The sequence below is a fragment of the Podarcis melisellensis genome, assembly GCF_964234715.1.
Source record: "Podarcis melisellensis genome assembly, chromosome: 9".
NCBI classification, from domain to species: Eukaryota; Metazoa; Chordata; class Lepidosauria; order Squamata; family Lacertidae; genus Podarcis; species Podarcis melisellensis.
In genome coordinates this window covers 14,428,244-14,450,380 of record NC_138541.1, presented here as the reverse complement: position 1 = coordinate 14,450,380, position 22,137 = coordinate 14,428,244, and the positions used below count along the sequence as shown (strand labels likewise).

At 44.5% G+C, this 22,137-nt stretch overlaps 1 protein-coding gene across 8 annotated transcripts in view; it reads left to right on the top strand.

Annotated features, from left to right (window-relative positions):
- Positions 1–22,137, top strand: part of MAPK10 (mitogen-activated protein kinase 10) — a 236,881-nt gene that overhangs the window by 133,860 nt on the left and 80,884 nt on the right. For 6 of the 8 annotated variants that reach the window (XM_081925123.1, XM_081925122.1, XM_081925125.1 and 3 more), the window contains 2 exons: positions 953–1,024; positions 14,815–14,984. In XM_081925123.1, the coding sequence (XP_081781249.1) occupies positions 959–1,024; positions 14,815–14,984 (236 nt within the window). In that variant the 5' untranslated portion in view covers positions 953–958. Of the gene's footprint in view, positions 1–952; positions 1,052–14,814; positions 14,985–22,137 lie in introns of those variants that run through there. The other 2 variants (XM_081925126.1, XM_081925127.1) reach the window with 2 other exon arrangements.

Sequence of the window (22,137 nt, the reverse complement as noted above, 5' to 3'; positions counted from 1 at the left end):
TTGTTTCCAGTCCTTGGGGGAACCACTAATTCTCCCTCAAATGATCTGCATGGTTGTTTTGGGTCACGTGGGTTTTTCTTTCCTTTTACAAATTAAATCACAAGGCATTACAATACCTGCTTGGCTGCCATTTTGAATGTGAATTTTTTTGCGTGTGGTAGGCTTTGGGGAATACAGTGGTACCTTGGGTTACAGATGCTTCAGGTTACAGACGCTTCAGGTTACAGACTCCACTAACCCAGAAAAAGTACCTCAGGTTAAGAACTTTGCTTCAGGATTAGAACAGACATCGTGTGGCGGTGGCAGCAGGAGGCCCCATTAGCTAAAGTGGTACTTCAGGTTAAGAACAGTTTCAGGTTATGAACGGACCTCCAGAACGAATTAAGTTCATAACCCGAGGTACCACTGTATAGTCAAGCATTCTGTTCTCACAGTGGCCAACCAGATAAAAACCTAAGGACATTGGACGAGCCTGTTCAGTCTGGCCAGTGGCCCCATCAAGTTGCAATGGTTGCCCAGCTCCCTCTCATAAACTGTGTGTGTGAGAGAGAGAGGGGGGGGGGGAGAAAGAGCGCTCCATGTCCATGCTGTTGTGGAAACAGATCACCTACTTTTTTTGGGGGGGGGGGAATTAGAATCATAGAATTGTAGAGTTGAAGGGACCCCAAGGCTCATCTAGTCCAACCCTTGGCCAGGCAGGAATCTTTTACGTTATGTGGGACTCGAACCCACAATCCGGAGATTAAGAATCTCATGTTTCACCGACTGAGCTACCCTAGATTATAGTACCCAAATGAATATCATTCATTTTCTGAGGCTCCGCTTCTCTTACTACCAAGCCTGCCCAAGCAGCACCAACAGATGCAGTTTATGTATAAATGTTTAAATATCTACATAATTCCACATGCAAAATAGATGCCCAGCACTCATACTGCTGTTCTTTGAATTGCAGGTATTTATGAGCCGCCATTTCTTATACTACTGCAGTGAACCTACCCTGGATGTGAAGATTGCCTTTTGTCAGGTGTGTGTTCCTTACAGGTAAAACAAGGTACAGTATATACTTGTACTTTCATATTTTGCTGTCAGTATTATGGTAGATTCAGCAGGAGTAATAACTCACAGCAAAACTGGATGAAGGGAGTCTCCAGCATAAAACTGAGAGAAATATGAGGATGTTTTACATATACAGGCTATACTCAAGATCTGCCAGCTGGAAGCCTTAGGATCTATTGCAGCAGTTCCCAAACTTTCCCCCCTGTGGACCACTTGAAAATTGCTGAAGGTCTTTTGTGGACCACTTAATGATTTTTCTTCCTGTTCCAGCAGTTGTAGTGCACTGTGCTAGATGTTGTGTAATCTCTATTTATATCTTCGATTGCTTCTTTTATTTATTATACATTGCATTTTATCTTACTGCAATTTGAATCCAAGTAGATTAAGCCCCCAGTGTTGCCGGGGGAGGGATGCATTTCTATATCTTTGGTGGCAGTGTGACAAGGTGTATGTATTGCTTTTGGTCAGCAGTCTTCGAAGAAATGGGATTAATCTGTAATATAAAGATAAACCCAACTCCTTTGTTAGCCTTGCTAGGAACAAACAGATGAATCAAGTCAACCTTTATCTCATTGGGAGATGCCGGCTTAGAAATTGCTAAATGTTGGTGCTCTGCAAGAAGACTGTCAGTACACTCATGGTGTGCTCAGGTGTGGCCTGTTGCTCTGTCCGAGAAATTGACCTGTCAAGTCACGGTGGCCAAAGGCAAGACAAGTCCTTTATCCTTCTAGAACACCTGGCATCCATTCATCTCACATAAGAGAAGCGACAATCAGTTGAGACAACCTCCCCAGACCCATGGAAACAGCTAGCAGCAGTTCTCAACCTGTTGGTCCCCAGATGTTGTTGGACTACAACTCCCATCACCCCTAGCTAGCAAGGCCAGAGCTCAGAGATGATGGGAGTTGTAGTCCAACAACATCTGGGGACCCACAGGTTGAGAACCGCTGAGCTAGAGAGACATATTGTATTAGAGTTTTTAATATGCATTACAAACGGGTTCTAAGTAGCGGTTCTAACTTTTTCAAAGGAATGACAGACTAGCTGACATTGTTGATGTTTGTTGCCTTTTAAATTAAATCTCATGCTCCCACAGAGCAAGACAGCTGATTATTTTCTTTTTAATGTATTTTATTGCTCTGTCACATTTCATAAGCAAAAAGAATCAGCTGTCCTGTTCTGTGGGAGCATGAGATTGGCAGGGAAGGCTGGCGGTGCCCAGTCCACAGTCCAAGGATTTTAGTCAACTAACCTTCGCTCAGTGTAGACCCATTAAAATTAATGGCCATGACTAACTTAGGCCCTGTTAGTCGAATACAACCCCAAATCAAGCAGAAAGCATATAGGACCATGGACAGCTCCAAGAGGCCTCCTGCTTAAACTGCTTCAAGTGATGTCGTCTCTGCAGGGAGCTGTAATAAATGTGGCTTATCTCATAGTGAATTGAAGCAACATGTAGGCTGAGCAGGCCTGGAGTATGATGGGCTCTGTCTCACTGGAGGAATTGGACAACTGGTTAAAGGGCTTCCGTTTATTTTTTTAGTCTTTGGCTTCTGCAGGGCTGGGGAGGTAGAAGGGACTCATCGTCTGATGTCCTGAGCCCTGAGGACGTAGCTTGAACCTTGTCCTCATCTGAGTCTTCCACCACCCCTGATCATGGGTCATGCCATCAGCCAGCGTGTAGACTCTCTCATAGTATTGTGTAAACAACCTCCATTTCTTTGCTGTAAAGAGGGTTTCTGTTATTTCCATCCTGTTTCCCCCAAATACATTTTAATTGGCTTAAGTTCATGGCAGTCTGATGCAGAGACTTTTCATGCCACTAGCTGGCACAAATAGTAGTCTATAATGCTTATCAGCACTGAGTGTTACAACATCAAAAAAGTGTTTGTTGGCTATCTCTTTGAGGGGTGGAGATATAATTTGAAGTAGCTCTGGCATCTAGTCTTCTGGAACTAAATTGCCCTTGAATATAGAAGCCCTAATAATTTAAAGTTGGGAGACTGAAATGAATCTCAATAATACGGAACAAGTATTAAGTTGCTCAGGTCTTAGATGTGCTTGTTAGTCAAGGGGCTGCCTGTTAGCATTCATATGTGTCTAGCCTAGCGACAACCTATCAGTGTAGAGAATTTCCATTATCAAAGTGAAATTGGGTTGTGCTGTTTGTTTTGATACCCAAAGAACAGCATAGGACCTTTCAGTCTCATCATTGATTTCTGTCGTTTGATGTGCAGCCAGTAAACTTGGCTTTCAAAGAAATCACCTTGAAAGTAGGGTTGCATCTCAAGATGTGACCCCAATTTAATACCTTACCAGGTATAGGTAACAGAAAGATGGAAAAATATATATCAAAATGCAAATAGTAATTGCTCTGAAGCAGTTATTTCATATGAGGCAAGAGAAGATGTAGGCATGTTTAAAAATCTGTATTAAGTGTTGTGAGTTAAAGTTGCTAATTTTTTCTGCGAGCTTCTCATTCTTGCAATTTAGTGATGACTGTAAAGTCACAATACTCCTTGGTTCAGTGGATAAAATGTGTGAGATGCAGATTAAAAACCCTTCTCAACTCTGAAGATTACTTGGTACCCTTGGACAAGTTAATATGGCACAGATTAATTTCCTTCCTTCCTGTGAAGCTCACAAGAAGATAACTTGGATGTGCATATTATGGGTTACCATTTTAAGCGCCTTCCTATGTTAACATTATTCTGCAACCTGAAATCTAGCACAGTAGGGAAAAGGCTGAACTACAAGTTACTTCTCTTAGGTGCCAACTTTGCACCTGCAGGAAGAACATTGAATTCAGATAGCCATGTAATGTGCATCTCAGGAGTGACACTGAAGGATGCTGAATTTAAGGATGAATGCACCAGCCCATGCGCATCCCATCCCAGTTCCACATGGGACTGAGCTGAATGAGGCTTGTCTGCTCTGTTTCCATGTGTTTCTGTTTGTTTAGCAAACAAGGCTTGGAAGTTAACTTTAATGTCTTCAGACTGAAATTCCAAGGCGAGTTTGGAGAACCTTGCCTGGGAAGGCCATCGTAGGGTGTTTTAGGGAAGCAAAACGATTTCCAGGAAGAGCGGTGACATTTCAGAGAGGCTTTTCACCTCTGTACATATGATGATCATAATGGTAACCAGATAATTTTCTCCTGACCGTGTACTTCCTCTGTATGCAGACATGCAAACAAATGGCTTCATTCCCCTGAGTGTTTCTTTAACCACTAACTAACTAGACAAAGACCTGTTAGGTCTGGCCCTTCTGTCCAGGCTCCATTAAGACGGAAGAGTCTTGCATAATGTTGCACATTATTCAAGCAAAGTGCATTAACTTATCAGTACTCTTCCGTGTTAGAACCAGATCTTTCATTTTGCATCCTCTGCCTCCAGTCTATCAACATCAGCTTAATGGCTATTGAAATTGACTGAGGTGAATTGCATACATTAATTGTCCAGAGGGCTGCGGTAATATGGGTCGGTTTCATTCTCTAAGTTCATATAATTGATTTTAACATCCGTTGATTAAAAATAACCAGCTGTCTGGTATGCAGTCAAATATAAATTTCAGAGCATTTGCTGGAAGAATTCTTAGGATAGGAATTTGTTTGGAAGAGCTTGCTTGGTTGCAAAAACCATATGGCTCATGCTCTGCACTGCTGTTTTAAGGATGGAGATGGAGGAGATGTGCAGTGAAAATGCTAAGCAAGCAAGCAACTCCATTATCCAATACCTTGATTCCCTGAATCTTGTTATTATATAAAGGGAGACCATTGTTCCTTCTGTATTTTTTTTTTTAATAAAAAGCATATTCAATTATGGTTCCATGTTTCTGTGACGTGGTTGTAAATCAACACCATGCCAATGCACATCTTCCCCAAATTTTCTTCTACCACTCTGTCTGTCATTAGAGCCCTTCTCTCTGGCCATTTGTCCTGTTGCAAAAATGTCACTAATTTGTGTGGAACTGCTTCACAAAGTGACCCACTTGCAGGTGGATAGGTCCTGAAAAATGTCTCCAGGCAATTACTGTATTGGCTTGAATATAAGCTTCACTTTCCCCCCAAATTCCAACCGTGAAAAGTTAAAGTGCAGCTTATATTCACAACCTTGCGGTATGCAACCAGGAGCATGGCAAAGCAGTGCCTGCCCCGTGCATTAAAGGTGCGGCTTATATTCGGGTGCGGCTTATATTCTGGCCAATACGGTATTAGCTGGAGCATCGCGTATAAAATCCACAGAGAAATGTGTAGAGTAGTGCAATTTTGGAAACAAGGTTTCCGCAAAAGTAAAACTTCAAGCAAACTTCCAGGCCTTGATTAAAATCCAGTAGCACCACCAGGGGCCAGATAAAATTGCTTTGGCCCAAAGAATATCATCTGGCTGTTCCTCTCCTTCTGCATTAAACAATGACATTGTCCCAGATTCAGAAATATTGTCCTGCGTACTTTGCCATCTGGCTGCTTCATCAATCATCTTCTTAGGCACCTATTACTACTTTCTCCCATAAGGCTACTCTGATATCGGCAGCACACTGGGCACTGTAAAAAAACAACAACATAAAAAATGATAGTTTAGTGTGCTGAAAAATAATTTGCTACTCAGAGAAAAAAACAATTACTCATCTGGCGAATGGGACACTTTATGGAAGTTTTCCAGGCAGAATAATTTCAACAAAGGAGAGACAACAAAAGCAAACTCTTTCCCCCTCCCTTCTTTTTCTTCCTTTCTTTTTTAAGTTAAGAAGATAAGCTCCAAGAGGATGTGCCCTCTTTTCAGAAACTTAATAAGATCGTGGCCTTAGCTGGAAAACGCCATGTTTGGGCAATTCTAGATTCTCTGAGCATGGCACAGTGATTTTCACTCTGTTTCCGAAGCCATTTTGTACACATGGAACCTCCACATCCTTCATGTGCATGCAGGCATGCTCATGCCTTCTGTGTTTTTTTTTTTTTGTGTGTGTGTGATTAGGTTGCTGTCGAACCTGCCTTAACAAACATTCCTATAGTGTTCTCCAATATCGTCTACCCTGCCCCACAATGAAGGTGGCACACGTATTGTCCATTTTGTTCTGTAAAGGTAAAGGGACCCCTAACCATAAGGTCCAGTCAACTCTGGGGTTGCAGCCCTCATCTCACTTTACTGGCCGAAGGAGCTGGCATACAGGTCATGTGGCCAGCATAACTAAGACGCTTTTGGCGAACCAGAGGAGCACATGGAAACGCCATTTAACTTCCCGCCAGAGCGGTACCTATTTATCTACCTGCACTTTGACGTGCTTTCAAACTGCTAGGTTGGCAGGAGCAGGGACCGAACAACGGGAGCTCACCCTGTCGCAGGGATTCAAACTGCCGACCTTTTGATCGGCAAGCCCAAGAGGCTCGGTGGTTTAGACCACAGCGCCACCTGCATTTTGTTCTGTATCTAGTCCTATATTCCCTGCTCTGACAGTACTGCTCTCTGGGGTGATGGTAAGGCCCCTGGCTGTTTTGCAGCATGCCCCTAAACTCCTGCCTCTTTCCCCACTATAACTTCTTTCAAAATGAAACAAAACAAACCCCACTGCTTGCAGTTTGCTTCGTCTGTGAAAGTCCGGGATTAGGACCAGGACTTTGGGAGACCAGGATTCAAATCACTTGCTCAGCCACAAAGCTCACTGGATGACCCTGGACTAGTCACTGCCTCTCAGCCTAACCTGCCTCACAGAGTTGTTGTGGGGATTAAAGGAGTAAGGGAAGAACCATGTATGCCACCCTGAGGTCCTTGAAGAAAAAGGTGGAATGAATGAATGAATGAATCTGTGTCATGGCCAGCGCCCCATTTTATTTTTTTATTTTTTTAAGGAAATGGGTACAGCCCTGCTTCAAGATCTCCAGTCTTTCCCACAGTCTGCTACATGATCTTTTTAGCTGGAGTTGCCATGGGACAGATCTTGTTCTTTATGCATGCAAAAACTGCACCTACCACAGCGCTGTGACCTTCTCCCCAAGTTTGCTTTTAATGCATTCATTTTCTGATAAACCTGCAGAAAGCAAACCCCATAAACATTCCATTAATATTTTCTTTAGCTTTTGCTCTATGATATATTAATTAAAAAAAATAAAAATCCAGGGGGGAGCTGTCAAAATTCCCAGTGCACATGTGTCATTTGCTGTAAGTGAAGAGTACCAGAATTTCCATCAAGCACTCTAGAATGTTTATAGGTCTCCATGCTCCATTATGCCTTCTCCACACTTCCTGCACCAGCTCTGAAAGATTTCATATAATCATAAAGGAGATGATTGAATTCCCAAAGCTACATGATGGGCTGTAAAATGTGCCTTTCACTCCGATAAAGACCATTCTTTCCGACTCTAACCCCACTGAATTCAGTCAGCCGTAGTTTCTCCCCTGCGTGGACTGTTGTAAATGTTGACAAACTTTTCCTATTCTCCTCTTGCTGTAAGGATGGAGAATTTAATACTCAAAGAAGTGTAAACTGAAAAAAGAATTAATTAAAAAAATAAGGGAGGGTTGGCCTTTAATAAATATTTGAATATCATGCCCTTTGACTTGGAAACTATTGCCCCAAGTTATTTTTTATTTTATTTTTATTCTTCCCTTCCTCCCTAAGGCTGGCAAACTGATATACAATTTAAAACCAGAACCAAAGCAAAACCATTCTAAAACAGATTAAAACATTCTGAAAACAATTACAGTTAAAAAAACTTTCTTCCATTCAGTGATCTTGAGCTTCTCAGGAACAGTGTTCTTCAGCCACCAAATACCTGAAGAAACAGGGATGTTTTCACATTCTTCCTGAAAGTTAATAATGATGGAGAGAGGTGCACTCTTTTGGATGGAGGGAGTGCATTCCACAACTGAGGAACCAGCACTGAAAAGGCCTTGTCTTGGGTCAGTGCAAGTCAGGTAGCTGCCCAGTGGTGGCACCACTAATAAGGCCTTGCCTGCTGATCACAAGGTCTGAGGTAGTTGGTAAGGTAAAGGACCTCTGGACGGTTAAGTCCAATCAAAGGTGACTATGGGGTTGCGGCCTCATCTTGCTTTCAGGCTGAGGAAGCCAGTGTGCAGACAGCTTTCCGGGTCATGTGGCCAGCATGACTAAACCACTTCTGGCGCAACAGGACACCATGATGGAAACCAGAGCACACGGAAACGCTGTTTACCTTCCTGCCTCAGTGGTGCCTATTTATCTACAGTCATACCTCGGGTTACAGACGCTTCAGGTTGCGTTTCTTTGGGTTACGGATGTGCCGAAACCCAGAAGTACTGGAACAGGTTACTTCTGGGTTTCGGTGGCCGCACATGCGCAGAAGCAGTAAATTGCATTTTGCGCATGCGCAGAATCACAACCCGTGCATGCGCAGACGCAGCACTGCGGGTTGTGAATGCTGCGGGTTGTGAACGTGCCTTCCGCACAGATCATGTTCACAACCCGAGCATCCACTGTACTTGCCCTGGCATGCTTTTGAACTGCTACGTTGGCAGGAGTTGGGACAGAGCAACAGAAGCTTACCCCGTCACAGGGATTCGAACTGCCAACCTACCAATTGGCAAGCCCAAGAGGCTCAGTGGTTTAGACCACAGTGCCACCCGTGTCCCTAGGTAGTTGGTACTGGTATTTTAGGTGCTTGGGTCCCAAGCCTGTTGTGGTCCAAAGGAAAGCAGATTAATATGTTTGGCATGAGCTTAGCTGCAGGAAGGAGGTGTACAAGGTGCCATTCAACAGTCTTAGGGACTCCACCCTGGATTTGTGTAGGGTTTACGGCTTAGCCTTTTCCTCTCCCGAAAATATCCCAGAAGGCAACAGAGGTTTAGGGTCAGGGTTTTCCTTCTCCTAGATGGGCTACCTTCTCAGGCTGATGAGCCCCATCTGTCGCTCACTTTCCTCGTCTACAGTATGTGCAGAAACCGCCTTCTTGACCATTGGGCCCACTATTTAAGTGGCCTTGAGGCCTTTCAGTTCATCTCTGTCTCATTAAATCATACAGGAAGCTCAATTTCTTTGAGACAGGGATAAAGCTGCTGCTGCTGCTGCTGCTGCTGCTGCTGCTGCTGCTGCTGCTTCTTCTTCTTCTTCTTCTTCTTCTTCTTCTTCTTCTTCTTCTTCTTCTTCTTCTTCTTCTTCTGTTTGCTTCTCTCAGATATTCTTTATCTTTGGTCATGTTGACAATCTTCCTTTGTAACGTATACCAATTCTCTCAAGCCACAAATGGAGACAACTCAATGAAAATGGGCGGAAGGTCTCTAAAAACCATTGATGTTTTTAATAGTTTAACATCAATGCTCCGTGAAGTTAGCCATTAAAATGTTTAAATTGACCTTGTCAAGGTCACTTGGTCTTTGTTTTGCTTGAGTACATTCTGTCTGCTATGAGCGGCCGTTATCTCATGAGAATGGCCATCCTCTGCAGGATATTTCCGCTTAATTATAGGTAACTCGTTTAGAGGATGTGTTTGAAACTCCCAAATAAATGTGACCGTTCAAACAGAAAATATGATTTCCAAGAAGCAATTAAAAATATTATGGTAAATTAAGAGTCACATGGTGAACAAAGAACTTTGAATTTTCCACCCTGAATTCTCCTCAGGGTGCAAGCCTGCTCTCTATGCACAGAGGACAGAGTGCAGAGGTTCCCTCCATTCTTGGTGTGCATGACACTGGGACATGCAACATTCTACCTTCATGCTTGTAACCTGTCAGGGCAATCAAGCAATAAAGCCTAGGTGCCTTACACTCTGTGCCACCAGATGTCAAGGCAGGAGTTGGGAGCAGGTAATCAGTGACTCACAAGGTATCAATGGACTTAACTCTTCATTCAAAGAAACAAAACAGTGCAGGGTTAGTGATCACAGCAACTCTTCCCAGTAGGTCTTGCCTCAATGAGGCAGTTGCGAGGACTGAAGGTCCCCGCTTTCCCACAGTAAGTCTTCTCCTAGCCCAGACCCTTCCCAAGCAACCTGAGACTTCTCTGCCTTGTCTGTCTTTGCTGTTTGTCAGTGTGGTGTAGTGGTTAAGAGCGGTAGTCTCGTAATCTGGGGAACCAGGTTCGCGTCTCCACTCCTCCGCATGCAGCTGCTGGGTGACCTTGGGCTAGTCACACTTCTCAGAAGTCTCTCAGCCTCACTCACCTCACAGAGTGTTTGTTGTGGGGAAGGAAGGGAAAGGAGAAAGATAGCCGCTTTGAGACTCCTTTGGGTAGTGATAAAGCGGGATATCAAATCCAAACTCCTCCTCCTCCTTCTCCTCCTCTTCTTCTTCCCTCTTCCTACCTCCCTGGGTTCTGGGAGACCAGGGTGGAGGGAAGCTGGTCTCAACAGGAGAGGGAGACACCAGGGTTTCTTCAGCAGCCTGCATCATCTCTGACTTTTTGTCCCCCTTCCTCTCCAGCCTCTGCTTCTGCCTCTGATTGTGGACTGCTCTCTGCCACAGCCTCTTCCTGCTCACTAAACCCTGTTACTTCTTCAGCTTTCAACACCTCTTCCTCCCAGTCTCCTCCCCTTTCTCCCTCTGATCACCACCAAGCCCTGGTCATGAGCCTTCTTCCCTTGTAGGTTTCCTAGCTGGTACCTTCTACCATTCCTCAGCATCCAGCCAGTACAGGACACTGGGACAACTTTCATGCTGAGGCAAAACTTGCCAAATCTTTGCCATGTTGCTGCATCACCCATATGGGTTCTTCATTCCAGCCACGACCATGGGTCTCAAGGGACCAATAGGGGCCCCTCCTGACTGAATGCAAGTCCTGTTCCTGAGTACAGCCTGAGCAGCTTGTCTGATGGTAACAATACAGATGGCCTGGCCTGACCTCATCTGTTACAAGACCTGTGATCTAGTTTTTACTACTGTTATATTCTTGTCACTGGCCCTTTGCTTCTCATCTGCCCAACTCAGTAACCAGCCACCAGCCCATTGTCTGACTATGTCTCTGTTGTCTAACCTTAGTCCATGTTTTTCTGATCTGGTCCAGGCTGTCTTTATCCACATCTCCTGCCTCTGGCCCATTTGGCCCTACAGATCCTAGCTGTAGATCGCCACAAAGCTAGGCTCCAGGCCCAACAATACTGTGTAAAGGCAATTGTGTTTTTGAGTACATGGGTGTGAGAGTTTGAAAGTTAGGCTGAGAGATAATGGCTTCTTCAACGCCGCCCAGTGAGAGCCCCATTGACAAGATACAGATAACAACAACTGAGCTGGTGGCAAATTTCCCAAACAGGTTGGCCTCCACCTACTTAAACTTTATGAATAAAACTTTACCAGTTCTCATTTAGGCTCTAAAGCACATTAGGAAGACAAAAATGTTAGAGATCACCACAACTATGTGGTTTTAATTATTTAACAACTGCTGTTGCTGCTGAATAATTATCATTATTAATCACTTCTATAGCCTGGTTAGTGTGATATACTTTGCTGTCTGTATCTCATTCATTATTATTGATAAAGCAATTTATTTCTTTGGGTCGAGGATTAACTCATTCTCCCACGCAGCTGATGTTATTGGGTGATGAGAATAGCCTCCTTGAAATGGAAGGTCCTTTTTCTGAATAAAGTGACAAAACAGATTTCAAGGAAATCCCTATGTATGGGCTGTACTTGTTTGAAACATTGTCAGTTGAGAGCGCAAACTCAATCCTTCTCCATCAAAGATGGACCCAAATCAGATAAAATAAAAAACTTTGCCAGGCCCTAGGGGGGCCAAGGGGCAGAGATTAGTCAGGCTGGTGCAGAGTCATGGATGTCTTTCCCTCTGGCTGTGACAAGCTCCTCTCCTCCCAGAACCAGGAGAGGCATGAAGAGAGTGGAGAAGAAGTTAGCATCATGTAGGTACAGTTTCAGATTGCTTTGGGAAAGACCCGGGAGAGGGGGAGACATAGGCAGCTGTGAGAAGGCAGGGACCTTCAGTGTCTGCAACTGCTTCATAGGGGCAAGGCCCTGGTCAAAGAATAGTTGCTGTGCTCATTAGGTCTGGCACTCCTGAGCAGACCTTGCTGCTTCTAATAAAGAGTTAACTTCACTAACTCAGTGTGATTTATTGCTGGCTTGCTCCTGACATCATGACTTGCAGAGCAGTCTTAACTATGGAAAGCTGGTATAACTTATACCAACATAAATCACACTGGGATCAAGTACCTCTATTCCAAACTCTGTTCAGGTGGAATTTGGCTTACACCACCATTTTTGCAGGCTAAATTTTCCTGGTTTGCTATGTAACGTGACTGAGATGAAGGTGGTTTGGAACAGGTGTAACTTTGTCCTGTCCTGCCACTTCTGAGGACTTATACCGGTGTAAATCCCACTTGCTGAGTTCTAGTTGAGCCAGGGTCGGGGATATCTCCAGCTCCACTGAGGTGAGGAACAGATCCTGAGAAAGCCCAAGATCTGCTGAATCCAAACTCTCCAATCTTGGCTTAGGGTTGCACAGTTATCCTCCTTTCTTGGCGCACCATGTCGCTTGGCTCACTTGGCTTGAATGTTTAAAGCTTTCCATCCGCTCATAACTTTCATTCAGGGCATTGATTCTCTGCTTATATCATGTTGTATTATAGATCGAGTAGACTAATCTGTATCAAAGCAAGGCAGGGCGGGGAATGAGCAGGTTATTGGCTGTGTCTTACAGAAGGCTGTTGGACTAGATCCAGGACCTTGCAAAACTTCCTTCTTCCCCAAAGAAGATTCACCATAATGTGGCAGTGTAGGACTGCTCAGGGAGAAGGAAGGACTTTTCTGGACTGGACGTGGCCCTTGAATCATATATTGCCTTTGATCAAAGAGTACAGTATACTGCATTGACTCATTGTTTAGCTCAGCCTCTCAAACTGGTGTCTGACACCTCTTTCATGATGGAGCGAGTCCACCGGCATCTTTGAGATTTCATTAGCTAGCTAGGAGATAATACAGAGAAACCGTGCCTGCAAGCAGAGCTCTCCTTATTACGATCAAAGCTTCCCAAATATGAGCAGCCCATAATGAACAGATGGCAACCTGGCTCCTGGCACCTGCAAGGCACAGCCTCAGAATGCTCTTTTGGCTGCTCACCAACCTGCAACTGCTGCTAATAGTACCGATAACACAAATAAAGGGTGCTCAGGGTGCTTTCCGCGAAAAACAATAGAGGAAAACTCACGGGGCATTAAAGTAGTACGATTCAATTTGCTCTGCAAATTTGCTTTTTCTCGGCCTCTTTTGTCCTCCTGGCATTCCTGGATGGTTCCTCTCCCCCCTCTCTCCTCCCCTCTCTCCCTTGTAAATACATATTCCTGCTGGGTGGCTTGCAAAAATAAATACATTCAGAAACTCTAATGTAATTAAGAGGAAGCTAATTTTGGCAATTAGCCAGGAATGTATTAACATGCTGTGCTCAGTCTGGTCGTGGGTAGAGTGCCCCCCCTCCCTTTGCCCCCTGAAGCACTATTGCAAATGACAGAAGCCCCTCTTCTCTCTGCCCCTCCCTCCCTGGGTGTAATGACAGGCATCTCCATATGCTACCTTTTGCATTCTGTTTCATTACTCAGCACTGCTTTTATCCTAAAGAATACTAGGCCAGAGTCTTGGGAAGGAGACAAGGGGAAAAGCACTGCTGGTGTGTAGTTTCTGTGCTGTTGAATAAACGGTTGAACATTGAACATTCCTAATGCATATACAGTGGACGCTTGGGTTGCAAACAACTCCTTTGTTTGCCCCACAGAGAAGTCCATTCTTTGATTCCAGGAGGACCTCAGGTGTGAACATATTAGACTGGACTTTAAAGCTCAGGGACCAGGGCCCCTGAAGGACTACCTAGTCCTTCTTCAGCCTACTTGCAAACCAATATCTTCACTGGATCACCATCCAGTGTTATGGAGCAGGTGGCAACTGGGGAGAGGGCTTCTCGGCTGTGGTGCTCTCCTTTTTGAATGTGCTTCCCAGGTCATATCAGTACCAAATACTGTACCATATTTCCCATGGCTGAAAACTGCTGTTGAGCTTGTCTTTCTTGCTCTGTTTAAGAAGCTCACTTTGCTATTGTTTTTATTCTTTTTTTTAATTGTACAATACAGAAATGCTTGCAAATAATTTGTATGAGATTACCATAAATTAAAAGTATCATATGTTTGTATATTGCTTTGGTATTTATCATTCCAAAACATAATGAAAACAGCTCGTTTTTCCATAAATCTCTTTGGCTGATTTCTATGAGTTCTCTTAAAGTAAGTTAATTTTATCATGGTTAAAACAGACCATGTTTTCTCAATCCAGTCTAATAAGGATTAGAATACTCCTTTTCCAGTTCTTGGTTATAATTATTTTTGCAGATTGATTTTGTTCTTTTAATTTTGTGTGTCACCCTGGAAACATTTATGTGGCGAAGGATGGGGTATTAATTTATCAGACTAATACACATATTTTAAAACAGGAATATATTAAGGGACCTGGGAAAATAGAAACATAATCCCATAATATGTTGTGACTGCTAAAAGTGGGGCAAAACTTCCTCTGGGTTTCAATGTTGAATCCTTTAGTCTTTCGGAGGGGTTGATATGATCTGAAGGGCCATTTCTTATCTGAAATAAGGTTTGAGAAAGATCACACGAAAGTCATTAAGAAAGCTGGCTGTCAATGTGAAATTATTTGACAACAAGTTTGAAATGACAGGGCAGGTCACATTTTAGAGTCTTGGGTGTCTGTTTTGCCTCATTGCTATGCTGATAGCTTACTGGTATTCTGTTTTCTTTCTTCTCCTCCGCTGCCCCACCTCCCTACTTTGTCTCTGTGACAGGGATTCGGGAAACAAGTGGATGTGTCATATATTGCCAAATATTACAACATGAGTAAAAGCAAAGTTGACAACCAGTTCTACAGCGTGGAAGTGGGTGACTCGACCTTCACAGTTCTCAAGCGCTACCAGAACTTGAAACCAATCGGCTCTGGGGCTCAGGGAATAGTTTGGTAAGTTTCTGCAGGAAGTGTTGTCCGTGCATATTTATTGATTTGCGTGTTTTCTTTCCCCTCTGGTTGTGAGTGGGTTACGCCGTCTGTTGTTCTTCATGATTTGCTACCCATGAATGTTGCTCAGGGCTGTGGTAATTAGCAGGGAAACAGCAAATGATCAGAGGTGGGGGAAGGCTTGGTGGATAATATCCTACGTCTCTGTGGTCCTAGTACAGCCTTCTCCTAGCCAGCTTTTCTTGGAGCTGGTAGGAGTGGTACCACTCAAAAACGGAGGAAGGTAAATTAATCGTGTTTGGGGAACCTTCATCTTTTCAGGGGCTGTATAGGGAACATGACCAATTTTCCTTGCTGGAGGAAGGCATCCATGTCTCCATTGTGAGATCAGAAACAATGGTCCAAATGTGGACAGTTCCAGCCCCATTTTGAAACACACTCCTGGTCTTTTCAATAAATATTCTTACTCCTGTGAATAGCAGCAATGGATTCTCCTGCACGTGGCATGTGGAAACAGCACAGAGTATGATTTCTCCGCAGTAGCAGTGCAAAGAGCATCTCAAGCGGAACTAGTAATTTCTCCTCCTGGTGTTCCAAAAAAGAACCTCAGATCTGCCAAGCAATAAGTCTCATCCTGTATCATTTTGAAGCTGTCAAAATTGCAAGGTTCCCGAGCTGATGTGACCATTAATCCTCTTTCACATAAAAACAAGAAAACAAGAAAGAAACCCTGACATTTCCGTGAAAACATATGAATATCATAAGGGCAGCATTATAAAGCACGGAGGGCTAATAAATCTTGCAGTGTAAATAATCAGATCTTTTGTGGTTTATGTAAGTCTTTCTCTGATTTATTGTTTGTCGCTGTATAGGTTGCCTTTTCCTTTCTCCACGCTCTAGATACTGTTTTTAAATCCTTGTAGGCTTTCCCCCCTGTTCTTTTCTTAGTAAATCTCAGTTATTTTGGTTTGTGCCCCTCCCTTTCTACTGTTTCATTATAAATACCCTTGCCCATCTTGACCTCCACATCACCATTAATTTAATGGAAATGCCATGCAACTGGGAGCTATGCCACTGGGAACTATAATATATATAATAATAATAATTTATTATTTATACCCCACCCATCTGGCTGAGTTTCCCCAGCCACTGTGGGCAGCTTCCAATCAAGTGTTAAAAACAATACAGCATTAAATAAAAACTTCCCTAAACAGGGCTGCCTTCAGATGTCTTTTAAAGAGAAGATAGCTGCTTATTTCCTTCACAGCTGAAGGGAGGGCTTTCCACAGGGTGGCGCCACTACCGAGAAGGCCCTCTGTCTGGTTCCCTGTAACCACACTTCTTGCAACGAGGGAACCACCAGAAGGCCCTCGGTACTGGATCTCAGTGTCCGGGCTGAGACGCTCCTTCAGGAATACAGGACTGAGGCCATTTAGGGCTTTAAAGGTCAGCACCAACACTTTGAATTGTGTTCGGAAATGAACTGGGAGCCAATGCAGATCTCTCAGGACCGGTGTTATATGGTCTCAACGGCCGCTCCCAGTCTCCTGTCTAGCTGCCGCACTCTGGATTAGTTGCAGTTTCCGGGTCACCTTCAAAGGTAGCCCCACATAGAGCGCATTGCAGTAGTCCAAGCAAGAGATAACCAGAGCATGTACCACTCTGGCAAGACAGTCTGTGGGCAGGTAGGGTCTCAGCCTTCGTACCAGATAGAGCTGATAAACAGCTGCCCTGGACACAAAATTGGCCTATGCCTCCATGGACAGCTGGGAGCCCAGAATGACTCCCAGGCTGCGCCCCTGGTCCTTCAGGGGCACAGTTACTCCATTCAGGACCAGGGAGTCCCCCACCCCCACCCACCCCCTGTCCCCCCAAAACAGTACTTCTCTCTTGTCAGGATTCAGCCTCAATCTGTTATGTGACTGGGGGCTATGCGACTGGGGGCCACCAGAAGACATTGGGTTGTATACAAGGAAGCCATCCTGTTAGTGCAAGGACTTTCTGCCCGTGCGATGCCACTTTCCCACCATTTCCTCAGGGTGTCCTCTCTCCACCCCACACCCCTCAAAAGATTTTGGAGAATCTGTAGAGTTTGGAGAAAACCCCCAGAACATCATGTGTCCAGTGAGTGTGTGTGCGCATGTGCCTAGCTCATGCCTGATGGCTTCCCCTCGACCTCCACAGAACGTTTGTGTGGAAATCAAGGGCCCAGCCAGCAGGCTTAATCCCATCTCCCCTATGGTTACCAGATTTTTTTCAATGAATCCGGGGACACTTTTTGGGGGGGGGGGAAGCTGAGTAGCAACAGGGAGTCAGTAGTGGGGATGGTGAGGCAAAAAACCCTGGGCCCAAGCATACATGCATATTGTATAAAGGTGCAAAGCCCTTCTTTCGCACCCTGTGAAACATAAATGCGCAGTTTTTAAAAAACTGAGCAATGGCGTGCCACCCGCCCATTACTTCCAAGCCTTCCTCCATTTCCTTCCCCCCTCCCCCTTTGTTTTGACAGATCAGGGAAGGCCCAGGAGGAGCCAGCCTGGTAGCGCAGTTGGCTCTGGCTGGCTTCAGGAGCTGCTCGCTGCCCTGGCACAGGAAATATATCAGGCGCCACAGCAGCGAGCAGCTCCTGAAGCCAGCCAGAGCCAACTGCGCTACCAGGCTGGCTCTGGGCTGCTGAGGCTGCCGCTGCCACGTTTCCCAGGGACAGATTTGCAAATCGGGGGACATTCCGAGACGAAATTTGTCCAGGGACAGATTTGCAAATCCGGGGACTATCCACGGGGACGTCTGGTAACCCTAATCTCCCCCTCTTCTTCGACCTCACACGTTGTACATGCCATGCTGGCTTTCCTGAAATTCTTTCTCCCTGTGCCCCATTTAATTCATGCAATATGGAGGTAAATATATATAGAAAGGAAAAGGCATTTGAAATGATATTGGTGGAAGCTCAAATCCAGCCAACATTATGGCTGGCCTGCTAACTGCTGCAACCTCCTCCTCATCTCCTTTTGGGGAATGACCCATACCACCCACAGTTGCTTAGCAACATTTGCCAGCTCGGGCTATGTTGTCTCCCCTGGCTGTCAACAGCTTCCTAGGGTCTTGGGCCCAGAAAAAGTGGAGGTGTCCTTTTATCTCCTGCTTCCTGATCCTTTTAACTGGAGATATCTGGGATTCACTGGGTGAGGAAGAGGGGTGTGGGGGGAATGCACCGCCCCCGGCCACACAATCCGGGTGTGTGTGTGTTCCCCAGTGAAGCTCCACCACTGCTGGGATTGAACTTGAACAGCACAGTGTCCTTGCCCATGGGCTGGTAGGATATTGCCCCATTTCTTTCTTAGGCACTCAGCTTTAGGACTTCTTTCCCACCTGCTGGCCTTCTCTTGAGCTACAGCTGCCACCTCTAGTTGAGATTCCTGCATTGCAGGGGGTTGGACTAGATGACCCTTGGAGTCCCTTCCAAGTCTACAATTCTATGATTCCAAGGGGACATTGGAGAGAAAGGGAGCAGCTTGCAGGAGTACGGCCTAAGAATCAAGTACACTGACCACTAATTATACCATCTGTTTCTTAGATGCTTGGCTGCTAAATGATCCTTCTGGCAGAGGCAGTGATCAGCCACCACAAATTTGTGCCCGAAAAGAGAACTGAAAAAGCAGCAAATTATGTTTAGCAAAGTGCCATATGAAAGCTTTCTACTTCTAAAAAAAACACTAGGAGGTTCTGCTGCCCACTGAGGCAAGAGTCCAGAGATAAAAGTCCTGCCAAGAACACCACAGTACCCCAAATCCTGGAAGACTGGTGTAGAAATACTCCAGATCCTTTCCTATACCCAAATACTACATTTTGCAGTTTAGATTCTGAACTAGGTTCTTTAGTTTGCAATGCAAACCCAACCCAACCTAACTTTTCTGATTAATAGTATTGTAACACAATCCATTCCCTTAAAGTAGGGCGGAGAGGGTTGTGTGGAAGCCACACCGTACATTAAAAGCGCACACAGCAGATATTTGAAGTACGTGACTTCCCCCCCAAAGAATCTCGGGAACTGTAGTTTGTTAAGGGTGCTGGGAATTGTAGCTTTTGAGGGGGAAAGTACTGTTCCTGGGGTTCTTTGGAGGAAGTAACACATTTTAAATGTGTGTTGTTGTTGCTGTTGTTTAGTCGTTTAGTCGTGTCCGACTCTTCGTGACCCCCTGGACCAGAGCATGCCAGGCACTCCTGTCTTCCACTGCCTCCCGCAGTTAGGTCAAACTCATGCTGGTAGCTTCGAGAACACTGTCCAACCATCTCGTCCTCTGTTGTCCCCTTCTCCTTGTGCCCTCCATCTTTCTCAACATCAGGGTCTTTTCCAGGGAGTCTTCTCTTCTCATGAAGTGGCCAAAGTATTGGAGCCTCAGCTTCAGGATCTGTCCTTCCAGTGAGCACTCAGGGCTGATTTCCTTAAGAATGGAGAGGTTTGATCTTCTTGCAGTCCATGGGACTCTCAAGAGTCTCCTCCAGCACCATAATTGAAAACTTTAAATGTGTAGTGTAGTGCTTTCTGCCTGCGCTTGCATGTAGATAGATAGAAGGCGTTGAGTATACAGAGCCAATGGGGCTGCCTCTATAGTCCTTGCTCAGTTCAAAATGTAAGCTCATGTTGAAATTAGTTGCTGCTCATGGATTTAGCATCAGCAAGATTACCATTTGTTAACACTGACCAAGCAGTATGAAAAAGTGGTGTCCTCTAGAATAGGACGGCCTTTCTTGCTTTCTCAGTTCAGCAGCGATGCAGTTTTTGTGCCAAGAGATAGTGAACAGCTGCTTTCCTCTCCACTCATTTCTCCCACCCTCCTCCCCAATTGGAAGATGATCAAATACAGTGTTGTTTGAATGGAACTGGGCATCAAGTGTTAATTGGTGCAGCTGGTTCTGGTGTGTGTGTGTTTCCTGTGTGAGAAACGCCGCTTTGCTATCCTCATCATGTTTTGAGTTCAGAACAATGCTAAAAGTGGCAGTGGCATGTTTTCAGGAATACCCTGTGATGTGCTCTTTACAAATCCCATAAAAATGCAGGTGTTTATAAATGTTACAAGGGAGGTGCGACAAAACGTTGCAGTATGGAGTGAGCCCTGTTCAGGATTCCAGCCCCACTATTACATTCCCCTTCGCAAACAATATTTCCACATTCTATCACTATTGGGCACACTCAGTCCTCACTGGGCTGCCCCTGTAAGCTTTTTTTTTTCTTAAAAAAAATTGTGCAAGCTTTGAGCATAAGAGCATAAGAAGAGCTTGTTGGACCGTCTGTTCCAGCATCCTGCTCTCACAGTGCCTGACCAGATTCCTATGGTTAGCTTGCAAGCAGAACATGAGCGCAACAGCATTTTTCCCACTTGTGATTCCCAGCAATTGGTATTCAGAGGCATTCTGACTCCCAACAGTGGAGTTCAAATGTTGTTATCAGGGTTAGTGGTTGCAGTAAATGTGCAAGTCACTAAAAGTAAAGCCTGAAAAAGAATCCAGCAGGGAAACTCTCTTTGGAACAATACATTGTCCCGACCCATAAGTATTGTTCAAAACTTTACTTGCAGAACTTTCTTCAAAACAGAACATCAAAGATTCATCCAAATAATTCCATACAATATCTTGTGCATGTTCATCACGGGCTCAGCATCCTATAAGAAATAACTTTACTTCTTCCAGAAATCAAAACGATGTCTCTCTGCCTTTCCAGCCTGCGTTAGCCTGCATCCTGCCTAAGGCTATACAGCTCTTGGAAAGCCATTATCACATTATCACCTTTGTCCTCTCTGAGGCTCCAGAGAAAAAGGAACACAGAGCTCCCTTCAAGAGGGTGATTTGCAATTGAATGCTTCAATCATGTGATCTAAGGTTAAACACCCAAGAGTTGGAGCAGAGAACTTTCTCAGTTAATCAATAACTCAATTAGAGCTCAGAGAGCTCTTAGTGTGCTGCCATTGGAAAATCCCCAATGTTAGCAAAACACATCCAGGCATTCATTCATTTCAGTGTCGAATAAACAATTGCACTTAGCAGAGCATGTGTAGGGAACCTTTGCCCCTTCAGATATTTCTGAACTACAGCTCCCACCATCCCTTGCTCTTGGCCATGCTTGCTGGGCCTGATAGGAGTTGCAGTTCAGCATCAGCCAGGGGGCCAAAGTTCCAGCGCATCTGCCCTAGAGGAACAGAAGTTGTACCAGACACATCAATGACAACAACTATGACAACTACCTGACCTGATGTGGTAAAGAGAAACCAAGGGCAGGGAAAAGGCCCGTCTTTATATGAAATAGAAACACTGAAACAAGAGTTATGGCTGGATCTCTTAAGACTTTGACTTGTAGAGCAATAAAAAGAAAAGGTTGACCTGTAATTATTTGACAGATCTTTCCTTCCATTTGATGAAGCCTCTTTTCCAGCTGTTGCTGATGTGATCAAGGGGTAAAAGAAGTGGACACATATTTCATATTTATGCCTTAATGTTTCATGCCCTTTTTTCCTCTGGGAAACAGAAAGATTTGGGATCAGGATGCAGCTCTGTGAAATATAGCATTTGAGGAACGCAATCTCTCTGGGAATAACTTTCCATCCTTGCAGCCTTGTCTGGCACAGGCAAAAATAAAGAATTATATTGCTTGTATTTATAGTTTCTGTTGGAAACATCGGAACTGTGACGGAAAGAAAAGTAATTTAACAGTTTCAGTTTCAAGTTGCAGGTCAGGTTCAAGTTCTGAGTTTTGCCGAGTTTTGCACAAATTTGTCAGGTAGCTTTTTTAAAAAATTAGAGAAATCCCTGGCTATCTAAACTAGTGGGGGTTTTTTGGCCACATCTTTTGGTAGGGAATTCCCTCTGTTAATTCTGTATTCCTTATGCAATATCACCTTTTGCAAGGTGATATTGACTTGCTCTTGCTTGGCGTACAGCACAGCTGTATTATCGGATAATATTGTAAATTGCAAAGAAACTATTCTTGGGCAAGGAAGCGGTATCTGTATTACAAAAATAGGAACATATGTGAGTGGGTCCGGAATGTACTTTGCACAGATGGGAAGGACTTTGCTCCAGCCTCCTCCCTGCCCTGGGGAAAATGGACAGTGGGTCACAATTTTCACAGGATTAAATGGCAAAACGTTTCATAACTACCCCA